This window comes from Rhopilema esculentum, chromosome 12 (genome assembly GCF_057945365.1).
Source record: "Rhopilema esculentum isolate cy_ngs chromosome 12, ASM5794536v1, whole genome shotgun sequence".
Lineage (NCBI taxonomy): Eukaryota > Metazoa > Cnidaria > Scyphozoa > Rhizostomeae > Rhizostomatidae > Rhopilema > Rhopilema esculentum.
Window position 1 is genome coordinate 5,413,200 of NC_142826.1, and position 14,070 is coordinate 5,427,269.

The 14,070-nt window shown below is 35.9% G+C and overlaps 2 protein-coding genes across 5 annotated transcripts in view; one reads left to right on the forward strand and one right to left on the reverse strand.

The window, feature by feature from the left end:
- LOC135681118 (spectrin beta chain, non-erythrocytic 5) overlaps positions 1 to 14,070 on the reverse strand; it is a 129,706-nt gene that overhangs the window by 62,923 nt on the left and 52,713 nt on the right. The window contains exons 17-19 of the mRNA XM_065195419.2: positions 12,148 to 12,348; positions 10,464 to 10,559; positions 3,162 to 3,290 (exon numbers count right to left, since the gene is read on the reverse strand). Coding sequence (XP_065051491.2) covers positions 3,162 to 3,290; positions 10,464 to 10,559; positions 12,148 to 12,348 — 426 coding nt within the window. The remainder of the gene's footprint in view (positions 1 to 3,161; positions 3,291 to 10,463; positions 10,560 to 12,147; positions 12,349 to 14,070) is intronic.
- Positions 1 to 14,070, forward strand: part of LOC135681127 (uncharacterized) — a 47,637-nt gene that overhangs the window by 2,953 nt on the left and 30,614 nt on the right. For 2 of the 4 annotated variants that reach the window (XM_089111738.1, XM_065195434.2), the window contains exon 1: positions 7,857 to 8,522. The exons of the other annotated variants lie outside the window; for them this stretch is intronic. The gene's annotated coding sequence lies outside the window, so the exon portion shown is untranslated. Of the gene's footprint in view, positions 1 to 7,856; positions 8,523 to 14,070 lie in introns of those variants that run through there. 4 annotated transcript variants of the gene reach the window in all.

Below are 14,070 nucleotides of genomic sequence, written 5' to 3' on the forward strand. Positions count from 1 at the left end.
GTGGATGACTGAACAGCGCACATGCTATAGACCCAACAAAGAGACAACCAAAAAAACAGCAGCATCTTTCAGAAGTTTCACTCGAGACTGACCAATTTCTTCCAAATGACTACCCACTTGATATGTTTTAAGAAAATACGCTTGTTTGAAAGGCTACCTTAACTGCCTTTGGAGGGAAATTGGAGGGCAAAGGTAGTGGACCTTCCCAGCAACAGCAACTCATCTCTTTCATCTTTCCGTAATAGTTTTTACTTACTGATGTCTTCAGAAATAAGTTGCTCATGTGCCTTTATATCATTTTGAAAATGTTTGATACTATCATATACTGACAATGTACCGAATTTGGTTCGAATTCGTTTCCATCTTTGACTGATTCAAAACTATTTCACTCAGTGCTTCAGAAGATGCTCAGCTTCCAAAGTCTATTCAAGTCATGTTCTGTTGTTAACAGTAGGCAAGACAGCGTTTTCTTTAGTCCATGATTTCTCTAGTCTTTTGAATAAATCAAACTACACTCAATTTTTTTTAAAAGAAACAAAGGTCGATGTTGAGTACTCCAGTTTCTTGATATTCTGGTAATTTCAATACTCACTGTTTCTTAAGAGTTTCTTAATTATGATGTCATGAATGATGTCATGAAATATTCGTGACCTTTTCTATCACGACAAGAGATTCGTTTCCGTTCTGATGCTGTATTAAGATGTAGGAAGTATATTTTTACCCCTTGTGTCTTAAATTCTAGGCCAACAGGGTAATCATGTTCTTCGATTTTACAAAATTTCGTTTTTCTCAGTTTTATCACGATTTAATAGTTTCTTAATTTTTTTGCTTCGAGTACTGAAGTTTCTTAATTTTTTTCTGACTGTCCAGTACTCGTTTCTTATAGCCAGTTTCTTATAAATAAATGAGTGTAGTCCAACGATTGCCTTCCTTTCGACTGATTTAGCGGTTGTGTTTTATTAAAACGTTGATTTAATATCCTGTTGAAACTATTCTAGTTTTGAACGCCCGGAAAACATAAGGCCGGGTTACACGATCACTTTTTACCATCACTTTTATCGATATTGGACCAACATGCTGAAAAGTGATCGTGTAACATACTAAAATTGTCCATTTTCGCTGCAGAATTTAATGCGCTTATCTGCTGTTAATCCTCTATCATTGGAGATTTTACTCTGAACGAAAGCAGAGTAAAATCGAGTTCATCACTTTTTTCAAAGGCGCCGACAAATTCTTACGTCACATGATGTTTTGATGAGAAGGGAACGGCCTAGAGTTTCGAGAAAAGAAGAAAAAGACGCGAATTGTGCTCAGAAACAAAATTAATAGGAGAAATCAAAAATGAATAAATGCAGTTTAATAAAATACACTCATTTTTTATAAGAAACCGTCTTCCAAAACTGTCGACAAGTATTCCAAAACTGCCAAAGAATTTTAAAGGCCTCTATGGCCCTGCTCCATTTGTCCTAATCCGTTCCCCTTTCTTTGCGGTACTTGACATGGCTCCCACTCTCGCAATAACAACAAAGACGCGCTGGTTTTTTCAGCAAGCTTCAACAAGGTATCAATTAGCCTTTGATAGCTATATTGTAGATACTAACTTTAAACGAAGGAGTGAAAAAAATCTCCAAGACATACACGTGATTGATGGAAGTTCGGAACGTCGTATAACGGAAAACGAAGTGGTTTGAAAACAGCAGATTCTTCTTTTCTGACCACAAGAGACAACAGAGTCTGCCAGGAATCTTATGCCAGGATAGCAAACAAAACAGCACTCTAGACTAGCTTTTCAGTAATAACAACAGGAAAAGAAACTCAGTACTGGGGATACTGAGGAGTTACGATACCCTCTGCTAATCACTGCTAATTTTCCGTTTTCTTAATGCTTTCCGATCCAAAATTTTAAAGAGACTTCAAGAAACCTTGATAAAATAGATTGCAAAGAAATTAAGAAGCATTCAGCGCAGAAAAGGCAGTAGCTGCTAGCACCATTACTTTGGCTTTCTCTTAGCAGCTCCAAAATTCACTTCAGAGCCACTTAAAACAACTAAGCGCTTCCAATTTTTCAAATAAAGCCTGACCCATGAGGTAACCCTTCATTCCTTACAAAACTATTGACACGAGTTCAAATTGTTAAAAAGAAATAACTTCTACAACTAATATTGCCAAACGAGGAAGTTCTTGCAAAATCCATGCTTGAATCTAAAAGGCCCGTCGACTAAACTCTTTTTTCTTATAAGAACAATTTCATTAGAACACGAGCCTCAAAACTGGTCAAAAGTTAAGAACAAATTAAGAAAAAGCTGAGGCTGAGCTTTTGCAAAATGCAATTTTGAACAACACTTTTTCTCAAAATCGAGGATTTTTAGTGGGTGCTTTTTCGGTGAATATTCAAATTTGTCAGCAAATTAAGGCTGTCTCACTCACTTTGTTGGCAAATGAGGCCTGAACACCTCCTTAGAGCGAAAAAGCTAGAAATCGCACTGCTTACACCCTCTTAATTTAAGAACAAATTAAGAACAATCCAGCCTCAGATTTTCGAAAAAATTAAGAACAGTCAGCCTGAACTTAAATTTACTGGTTCTTATAAAAAAAGAGTGTAGTTCGCTTGTTACCAGCAATGCGAATTTCAATATGACACTTTGCAGAATACGCAGGGTTAAACAGGCCAATTTCCCCTTAGTCCTTTAAATCCTAAGCTATTTTGTCATAATGTGAACTACCAATGCCAAATACAAAGTGCCCATAAGAAATGTTTATTTACAAATCGGTAGGCATCATTCAGTCACCAGGGGATAATGCTTACTAGCAAGGGAGACGAATTTCGAGTTTTCGTTGTTTAGGTCGATTCTTTGTGATTTTTCTGAACCAATGAGAAAGGTGCATCATACGCACATGCGCAAAATGGCATAGAGCTGCACAGCATTTAATCCAAACTATCATTCTGTTTATATTTCATGATTGCATATCAAACAAACCATGGTCTTATTCTCACCACACACAAGAGATCATGCGATTCAAGTTCTCTTTGCATGCAGCTGGTAAAAAATACGCCATCGATTACTTTTGCGCGTGTGAGTGGGCTGATAACATTTTACAATCCATAGACCTTCTGGCAAATGCTAGTTCGTCTGTCGAGCAATTATAGAGAATTCTCTTACCTCTTTAATGTTTTGATCCGTCTTGTTATCTGTCTCTTCAATCTGTTTGCATTCATCTTGAAGCATAACCATGTCTTCATTAAATGCGATTATTTCTTCTGTAATTTGTTTGTGGCGTTGCATAAGAGACTGAAATTCAACAGTAAATAAACTATCATTAACAGTGAGGTGGATCTCAGAGAATAGTCTTTAAGAACAGCATTGGCTACCATCCTTGCCAAAGGTCCTTGAAACATTCTGCGGTCAATGGAAGATTTTGATGAAATTAAAGTTTCCGGCTGTAAGATACAATAATATCCCCCCTCCCCCTCAAAACAATGTTGGTTGAAAAGCCTTTTTCTTACCTTTTTCTTACCCTAGCTGAAAGAGTTACATTGGTTGAATGTTCTTAATTGTTCTTATTCGACATTGGTTCAAGGAGAAGAGGGTGGGGGGTGCTTCTGAATACATGCAGAATTTTTGGCGTAGTGTACCAAGAATTTTGGCAAGCATTGTATTCACTTTTGTAGAAAACAAGCAAAAGATAGACGATTATTAATTTGAAGCTGGTTAAAAACTAAGATTGAATCGTTCTTCGAATCTATAATGCGAATTTTAAGCCAAAGTGGTAAAATTTTTGTTCAAGAGTTTTTGCCTAAGCCAATAACGAAAATTGTCAATAGATACTAGAGACGTACATACATGTTCTATGTGGAAATTAATAATGTGATTATAACATTGCGTACATTCGTGTTTTATCCCTTACACTTCCAAGTTAATTACATTCGATAAACTATATGGATGTTAATAGATTAGGATTAAGACTCAAGGAAACAGCTTTTCTGGAATAATAATGACATACAGCACTATGCATACAGTAACCTGGATGATAGACGTGTAAACTCGTATCTTTATAGGAAAAATACTTTTTAATAATTTTGGATATGTGTTTCTTCCTTTAATCTCAAATTACTAACATTACCGAAACTTTGTAAAAAAATTAGATAATTCATCAAGTTTTAGTATTTTTCTCCAAATTGTCATCCTATTTTAATTTGGTTTATTCTCGAACGTGTTTTCAACAATCGCCTCTCAAAATCAACACAAACGGATTTAGTGCATGATAAATTTATTCTAACGATACTTTGTCGATTCAAAGGTTGGATATATTTCAGACCTAGCTAAGATTTGCTAATAGTGCCGGAAAAGATAAAAGTAAGATAAGTAGACACGAATGAAGAAAGCATTCAATCTGTCAGAATATTTTCTGTGCTCATAAATCAAATTCCAAAAAAATTCTGCGTTTGGAAGTTATACGCATTTTTTTAAAAGGAACCACTTTTATAAGGAACCTGCATGTAGAAGGATGAAATATTTAAAGAACTTATACTACTAAAAACGAAATCCCTAAGGAACTTTTCAATTAGTCAAATTTTTATAACGGCATGCATCAAGAACCAAAAAGCCGGTTCCATTCATTTGCAGCCAATACTCGCATAGATTGTTTGCTATTCGTGTGTCAAATACTTCATGGAGTTGTTTCCGCATATGCTGTCTCGCCCCTCTCTCTATAAAGTGTTCATTTGATGATTTGAGGTCTACGGATAAGGAACTTTTGGAACTAGGCCATGAGGTAGTTTCCTTGTAAAAAGCGTGTATTTGTCTCTTTAGTGCGCGCTAGCAACTCTATCCTGTGAGCGCTAGGAACTCAAAATTTCTCTTTTTGAGCAAATTGTTATTTCAGTTTCCTTTATAATTACCTATCTCTTCTAGCCAAACTGTCTTTCAATGATTTAAACAAACTGTTTTATTCTATTACCCAAGGGATGCGTTCAGTAAGGATGTTACGCTAAATATAAGTGTTGGACAGCGATGTAGAGCTATGGTGCTTAATGGGGCTGAGCCCCTAAATGCCGAATGGTAGTCCTTCTTCGAGCAACATACTTCTGGTAATGAGTGATAAAACTAACATATGGTGATTCCCATTCCAGCCACCCGTATGACTGAGAATACTCAAGGAGATTAAAATACCGTTTGATATTGACCATAAATTAATAAGGATATTCTCTAAGGCCCCGTTCACACGGGAACGCAATCGTTCCGTTCCATTTTTGTTCCAGTTTCTGGAACGAAAAGTTATACTGTTCACACGGTAACGGAACGATTGCGTATCGATTTTTGTTTATGTTCAGACGGGAACGCAATCGTTCCGTTCTGCATTTTGTGCGCCAAAATAAGCGAATGATTTTTAATGCGCATGTCCATAATGGAGATAGATTTCATCATTTCGATTTATCTCTGAGCTATCTCTGAATTTTTTAAACAATTTGAATAAATGGAGAATACAAAAGCGCCCCAAAATAAGCAAGCTCGTGGGAAAATTGAAGCCAACCCTAAAAGAAAGGAATTTCAATGTTTGCAGAATGGTGTTGAATCTTTTAAATGGACTAAGGGCGAGATTCAGCCAATGGTGTTTTTGAAATCCTCCATTTTCTTCGCTAAGTTTATTATTGTCACCTTTTCCTTCCCTCAACAACAACACAGACGCATGCGCCAAGGACAAAACTCTTATCGTTCCATTTTCTGGACCAGTTCTGCGCGTTCACACGGGAACGGAACGGAACGATTGTGTACCGTTCCACTTTTCGTATCACTTATTTTATCGTTCCACTTTTTGGAACGGAACGATGTCGTTTGAAGCGTTCCCTTGTGAACACAACCCCTGAGCGTTACGCTTTTCGGAACGGATAAGAACGGAACGGAACGATTGCGTTCCCGTGTGAACGGGGCCTAAAAAAACTCATAGTTTAGCATTTGCGTGCACCAGTTTGAATGAGACGGGAATAACTAACACGTGACTGCGGTCTAAACTCTTATTGTATAAAAACACACCTTGTCAGAACACCTAGGCTCGATTAGCCAAAAAAAAGAAAGTCGCAAGAACATTCCCAGCCTCCGATGAAAATTAGGAAGAATAAATAATGTGTTTTTTAAAGAAACAAAATAGACTTTATCACCGAAACCAACTAAAAATATCTTACTATCTAGTGGACTTGGAACGACTGATAGTATGAAGTTGTGGAAAAATCGACGTTGGAAAGAAACAATATTAAGAATAGAACACCCGAGCTTCAATTCATCTAGAAAATAAGCATATCGAGACTAAGCAGAAATTATATTGATCTTATAAAAAGGTTTATCATAGTTGCTTGGATGGTTAAATCTGGTTATGCGTATCCTTGGTAAGCCATAACAAGAAAAAACATTCCCGAAAAGTTCGTGATACACTTTGTTTTATCCAGTTCTAAACAAATATAATCTCATTCTTATCTCAGCGAGCTGTTTCAATACTAAATATTCGAAAACCATCTGATCTCCCTAAAACATGCTGTCTTAAGCGGCAATCTATTGATACAAACAGAATATAGTCAGCTGGATAGCGCAGCTTTCCGAAATCAATATAATTGACGTGAAAAGGCAAATATAATAAAAGGTATGTAGCTTGACGATTCGAATCTTCTTACCCTCGTTTGGCAAACATTTCCTCGAGTTTCAATTACATGCCGAGTGTTGGAACCAGTTGAGATTAAAGGTATGATACCAAAGTATATTGCTTTTGATACGAAATTGTTATTTAACGCCCTGAATTTTTTGTGGGGATGCATTGTCGACATCGTAAGGGCTGTTGCGTATAGTACTCCATCCAAAATAACGATAATATAGTTAACAAATAAATTGAGTACCAGAATGAAAATAAAATAGTTTGATTGTTAAAAACACAACATTAACATTGTATTTTATTTTCATGATTATTTGCCAATGTTTGATGTTTATATTGTTTTGATAATTCGGAGTTTAGGTTTAGATTGTTCGTATTTTAACATTGATTTTTCTGCATTTACATACAATAAATTGCTTTTATGCATGACATTTTTAATACACGGTTGATTACCGGACAAAATCTCCTCTTTTTGGTTAATATTATGGACAATTAAAAGAAAATCTATTTTCTTTTTGATTCGATCTCACGCTGGACAGGTCTTACGTTGCTCTTAATTTTCCTGGGAATCGAGTCTTGTGTTTTTATAAAACGTGTAAAAGTGTATACGTTGTATAAGCGGAAGACCAAGAGCTGGTTGTGCAAGCGTGGCAAAAGTGCCCAAAAGTGGCTCTAGCACTTTGCTATAAATTCTGCAGATCATTCGCAAATGGGAAAAAGTCCAATGCCTAGTCTCTTTCGTTCTCGAATAACATTTGATCCTCTTCAGTTTCCATTTTCAATGCATCGCACAGCATATCTAATCTTCTAAAATGGATAGGAATGCATTGGGTAGAGGCACAGTATTCTGTGGCATCGGAATGGTCATGTTTTTTATGTTCACTTATATAAAAAGGCATAAATTAGCACAGTTGTTCTACTAAAATGAAGCAAAAGAGGGTTCTCTTAAATAGCGAAAGGGTGTGGTCGTAAATGCTATCCGAGAGCTACGCCCATTTTCCAGTCAATCTGCGACGTATGCCACTGCTTACAGTCTTAGAACAAATGGAGACTAAACTTTTGGAAATGGGTACCAGGCACCGCGAAGCGTTGAGAAAGGCGAGGGTCTATCAAAATGAGGGGGGGCTAAAACCAAATAAAAAAAGGCTTGACTGGTGGTTCATTTCATATTTGTTTTGCATTTTTGGCAAGATTGGGAGGCTCTTACCCCTACCCAACCCCCCCCCCCTTCTCGGCGGTGCCTGTGTACGACGATAGCATTTGAGTTGTCTCAGTTTGGCGTTTCATTCATCCCTGATGCCTTTGGTGTTCTCTAATAAATATGTTTGATAAATTTCCATTTTCAAAACGATTATTTTAGATAGAAGCAGTTCTAAGATCGCAAACATGTATCCTTAAGTTGGTGCCTATCGTCTTGTCTATGTTATGTTAGACAAGAGTTGAAAATTATCTTTCAGTCTCAAACATTTTAACAAAAACTGAAAAAGATTTGGATATAATCTCGTCTCGTGAAAGTTCATTTTGTCTATATTTGTTTCTTTCTGACATATCGATAGCGACTTCTGGCAAGGAATCTCCAAAGCAGTTTTTCTATTAATGTTTCCAACGTTATTAAATAAGATTAAAGGAAAGTTTTCCATCAAATGCTCATCGTTAACAAACCAATAGCCTCAATACAAAAAAGAATAATTCGTAAACAAACAAAAAGCAATACATGCGGTAAAGATTGATTAAATAAGAGTAAGCAATAACGGAAACAAAGGAACTTTACATGCAAAACAGGTACCTCTTCCACACCACCAGGAAATAAAGCAATAAGAAAGGGTACATTGTTTCCCAACTGGTAGTTTAAAACAAGATCATCAAGGATGAATATGAAAAAGGTATGATAAACTATGTCAACATTGATGTTAAGATAACAAGGGGAATATTTTGAGAACGCTAATAAAAGGCAAACATTAGTTAGTCATTAGGTAAAAGTCAGGTAAGATTCGTATTTCACAATGTCGGGAAAAACTTGCGCTTGCAATAAAAGTAATCAGTAACTACTATATCACTTAGGTCGCAAATGTTGCAAGCATTGTAAATTGTTGTCAACATAAGCTGGTTAACTAATAGGTTATAATTGTGCGTCTTTCCCAAAGATACTGGACTACTTAGAAGCATCGATATTTACATTGCGTCCCCGACGGTCTGGTATAGACTGGATATTTCGCAAATATCGACATCATATTTTTGAGTGACTAAGATTAAAAGGCTCTCGCTGCGTTAATTTTTAGATCAGCTTCAACAAGAGCAGACAACCAGATACTTAAGATTGAATCGAAACATAAACCAATCCATTTTAAAAGATTGCCTGTCAACCAAAGTTGACAATTTAGCAGATTTTAAAGACATCTTTGGATCTGGCTTCTGCCAATAAAATCCTTCATATTTAGGTTGTCACAATTTAGGATGTCAAAAATCGTTATCAGTGGGTTAATCCAAATCGATAGACCTTTGAGGGGATTAGCAGGTCTCAAACTACAAGCAGATAAAATGACAACCAGGGCAGTTAAACAAGATTTGACTGATTTTGCCACAGAAGAGCTATTACGGGGCCTAGTAGGATGCAAAATCACACAGAATTATGAATAATGTATTTTCGCTTAATCAAATCAAACCTCCCTTTATATGCCTTGATACACAAATGAGATTGTCATTGACGTCATTGATGATTAGAGGTGCATTATGGGAGATTCGCACACCGAGTTTCACTCAAATCCATACAAATACGAAACCTTCCAAAACATGTTTTGCAAAAAGGATACGTCCTGGTAGAAAAGAAGTCGCAAAACGGACATTCAAAACAATTCGAGAACGACCCCTTGCCTGCATCTTCATTTTCTTTTAAAAATTGAAATTAATAACATGTTTATGGGTACATGTTTTTGATTGCACATCACACTTAAAGTTTTTTGCCAGACTCTCCTTGTAATTTGGAATGTCAGAACAATAAAAGGGTCGATCGAATCAAAGGTACAAATATAGGGACTTCATATTCGCTTCGTTTTATACTCAGATAAATAGAGATTTAAGGTAAATCTTCACCGCTCAGTGCAACCGTAGAGTTCTTTACCACTATAAAAATTGATAACATGGAGACCGCTGAGGATCTTGTTTGGAATAGGGTCGTTTTCAAAGGTAGAAAATAACAGCGGATATGCAATCGAGATGTTTTCTCCATGAAAACAAGAATAACCATGAGTAAATAACTTTGTTAGTTCTAGCTAAAGGCACCAACACAGGAGAAGTATAGGGGGGGGGGGCACTCTCCTCCATTAATTTAGCTACTCATCCTTTAATAATTTTAAAGCTTCTCCTTTAAGGATTCTACCACCTATTGCATTTGTGTTGTTTTATATTGTAATACCTCTATATTCAGTTATATTTATTTTTTTTGGTTGAAGCTGATTGTAGCTAATGGAATTTAAAAAATGAAATGAAGACGTATGTTACCTGAGGAAAGAAGTGAAATTTAAGTGAGATTATATTATATGTTGTCTGATTTTTGCAAAAGAAATTTTGCAAAGAAATCCTCTTAACGTGGAGGCTAAATGGCTTTGGAGCATTAAGAGAAATTTAGAAAAATTATGAAAAATTATGATCAAAGTATGACTAGAGATCTATTATTCTGCTGTTCCAATAAAGACGTTTAAATTAATTAACCCACAAATTATCGCTACTCCTTATATTCAAAGACTCCATCTGCAAATGATTTACAAAGCGTTGGGGGTTGGCAAAAACTTGAGACAACAAATAATAAAAAAGTAAAACAGACTAACTTTCGCTGTTTCTTTATCCTTTCCAAAATCCTCGCTTGCCAGCAACTGCATCCGCTCATCAATCCAAGATTCTACCTCGTTAGCATCCGAATAATACTGTAAACGAGGCCAATTGTTAGTTAAAATTTACCAATAAAGTCAAATTATAAGAAACCACTCTTTTAAACAAACAAACAAACAAACAAACAAACAAACAAACAAACAAACAAACAAACAAACAAACGATACAAGTCCAGATATTGTCAATTTTACAGAACCATTTAGGGGAATTGAGTAGCAAAACATATTCAAATTTCAAGAGAACACCCGATACAACATAAGAATCGTGATGTTTATTTAGAACATGTCTTTATTTATTTTATCCTTTTATTTAAATCTTCAAAATCTCGAGCATTTTCAAAGTCTCGACACATGATTTCTAGATTGTCATTGTTATTATCTGTAGGAGCTTCAGTTCTTGCCAATTCAGTACTGCTAGGATGCAGACATTTTGAGAATATAAACAACTTGGGATGGGGCACTACTCAAAAAGGAATCATTTTCCAAAGCAAAGCCTTTGTTATATGGTTGATCTCGAAATATTGGCAGGCCATTCGCACTTGGTAAGATTAACTTGAAAATATCAGCAATAATAAAACTTGAAAATATCAGCAATCATAGAATAGCAAAGAATCACCGGAAAGCAAAAAAGCATAAGATCACAATAAAAAGGTATCGTGTAACGCTGGTTTGCATATAACTTTTAAGCATATCAATTCTAAAATGGAATAGACTATTTTTACTGAAGGGTCCCGTGGAATAACACCAATATTAAGTTATTAGTTGACGCTGCATTGAACGTTTGTTCTCCTTAGCCTCGTTTAATAACGTTTACTAAATATATGCCAATTTATTTAACAGAGAAGAGATGATAAGATACGATCGCTATTCCTAAATAAAATACAGAAAACTATCCAGTGAAGGCATTTAAAATAGAAATTAGAAGCGGCTATTTGAGTAAATCCGGATAATGTTTCAAAAGGTTTTAGAAACAGGAAGTTTGAACAATTTTTTGGCGGGACAGAACTTGAAAATGGCTTTGAAAAAAAAACATTTCCCAACATACACTCTTTTTTTTATAAGAACCAGTAAATTTTATTTCAGGCTGACTGTTCTTAATTTTTTCGAAAATCTGAGGCTGGATTGTTCTTTATTTGTTCTTAAATTAAGAGGGTGTAAGCAGTGCTATTGCTAGCTTTTTCGCTCTAAGGAGGTGTTCAGGCCTCATTTGCCAACAAAGTGAGTGAGACAGCCTTAATTTGCTGACAAATTTGAATATTTACCGAAAAAGCACCCACACATCGCTAAAAATCCTCGATTTTGAGAAAAACGTTGTTAAAATTGCATTTTGCAGAAGCTCAGCCTCAGCTTGTTCTTAATTTGTTCTTAACTTTTGACCAGTTTTGAGGCTCGTGTTCTTATAAAATTGTTCTTATAAAAAAAGAGTGAACTACTGAAAGCTTTTTCGTCTGACACTACTCAGAGGATAAAACTTCATTGCTAAGCATTACTAAGTAAATTTGCATTAAATTCTATTGTTGCTTTATTCACATGGGAAAGGGTAATATCCAACGAATTTGAATGTCAAAAAATCTACAAAGGAAGTTTAAGCAATAAAGGAAACTTCAGTCGTAGAAAAACGAACCTGAAAAGATTGCGAGGCTTCCACCAATCTTTCCGCTCTTATCCACGCCAGCGATTTCAAATTTTCAACATTTGCTTGCAGTCCATCGATAATGGATTGTATGTCGTCTGAGGAAGAGTTCTTTGCAGATATCATCTTAAAACCAACTTGGCAAACGGCATCGCACCTAGCTTCACAGGCATCTATTTCAGCTTCTAGTCCCTGAGAAAAATAGTCTTCGGTAAGAGGCTGCTCTAACAGTCCGTAAGAGACCAAAATGTCAATTTATGAGTCGGAAGTCAACCTGCCCAATTCCGGGGCGTCACTTCATACATGGGGGGGGGTTGTGTTGGGAGTTGGCTGCATATTTGCCCTGCAGAAAAAATTTGAGTCCAAGCAAATTTAGATCCAAATATGCAAAACTATTTCATCAAATTTTGACCCAAATAGCTTCGTTTACAGTGTCTTAGTTTTCTGGCATGCAATGCTTGTTCTTTTAGTATGGTTTTTAAATGAGACACAAATATCAACATAAGGCGTAACCATAGAAATCCATGTAACACTTAAGGTGAAAGGAAATTAGAATTAATTTAGAAATCTATTCCATCCAGCCCAAGATCAAGCTGGCCATTTCTACTTCGTGTCACCTTTCTTGTTACAGCTATATAAGAATAACAACAAAACAGACCTGTTGGTAGAAAACATTTGCCTTGCAAAAATCAGTTTTGCCCTGCGAAAAGGTCCTATTTTTCGTGGTTGGGGGGGGACCACCACGCCCCCATACCCCCCTCAAGTGACGCCCCTGGCCCAACTAACTGTGAATTTGTACCCGATAGTAGTACAAAGGCGGCTACTGTCAGCGGGGGAAGAAGCCGATCATCCTACCTTGGCATGCATTAACCCTCTCAAATAATAGTCCTCTCAAAAAAGGACCATTCTAGTGACAACAAAAAGTGCCAATTTCTCTAGTGAAATGAAGGTTTGCATCACGTATCATGTTAGGCTGCGTCAATTTCCGAGTCATCATCTAAATGAATGCTCTGCTTAACATTGGCAAGTTGATGAGGAAAAATAAGTACTCTTATTTTCAGGAGAATTTTTAGACTAGAAGTTACAGACATCTTCTTAGATAAGAATAATATTTAGAAAGGAACTTTTCCTATGAATTTGCGATTCCTTCTTACCAATATAAACGACAAATCAGACCACGTTTTGCTTTTAAAATGTCTGAGATATCCTAACAGTCACTTTCGTTTCTCTTAGTACATTTTCCCAATCCTGTCTGTTCTTACTTATCCTGACATTTAATTGCTACAGATAACCAATTGAATACACCTTATCAGAAAACACATTTAAAATGTAAACTTTAAAGAAATGGATATACGATTATATATGATGCAGATCACTTTATTGTACTCTGCCTTGCGTATTATCTGCAACACTTTAGAGGAACAATGTATGAAAAATCAATAATCTAAAAATAATATACAACAAAACCTTTTCTATTTTGCCCAACGATTGCATTGAAGAAAAATCTCTATGGAAAGAAATGTCTCCGTAACAGCTTCCAGATGTTCGGTTCTTTTGTTTCAAAGTAAGGTAAGCCGATCAAAGAGAAATGATATAAAATAAAAAGCTTTTACTTAAGAAGTATGTAGCAAGCGTCTAAATTTGTCGTAAGAAGTAAGTAGCTGGCGTCTAATGCTGTCAGAAAACAGGCGTGTTCCCGCAAATCAATAACTAGCAATACCAAAATACAGCATCTTACTTTATTTAATCCGATAAAACAATTTGTCTGGGAAGCGATAGTTGCTTAAAGTATTTGTGCAAAAATAAGATAAGAGAACAAAAAATTATGAGCCGTTGAGGATATCATTTGCTGTGGGATTATCTTTAGTTAGTTGAAAATAGACGCTAAATCTAAATTTGTTGGTTGTTAACTTC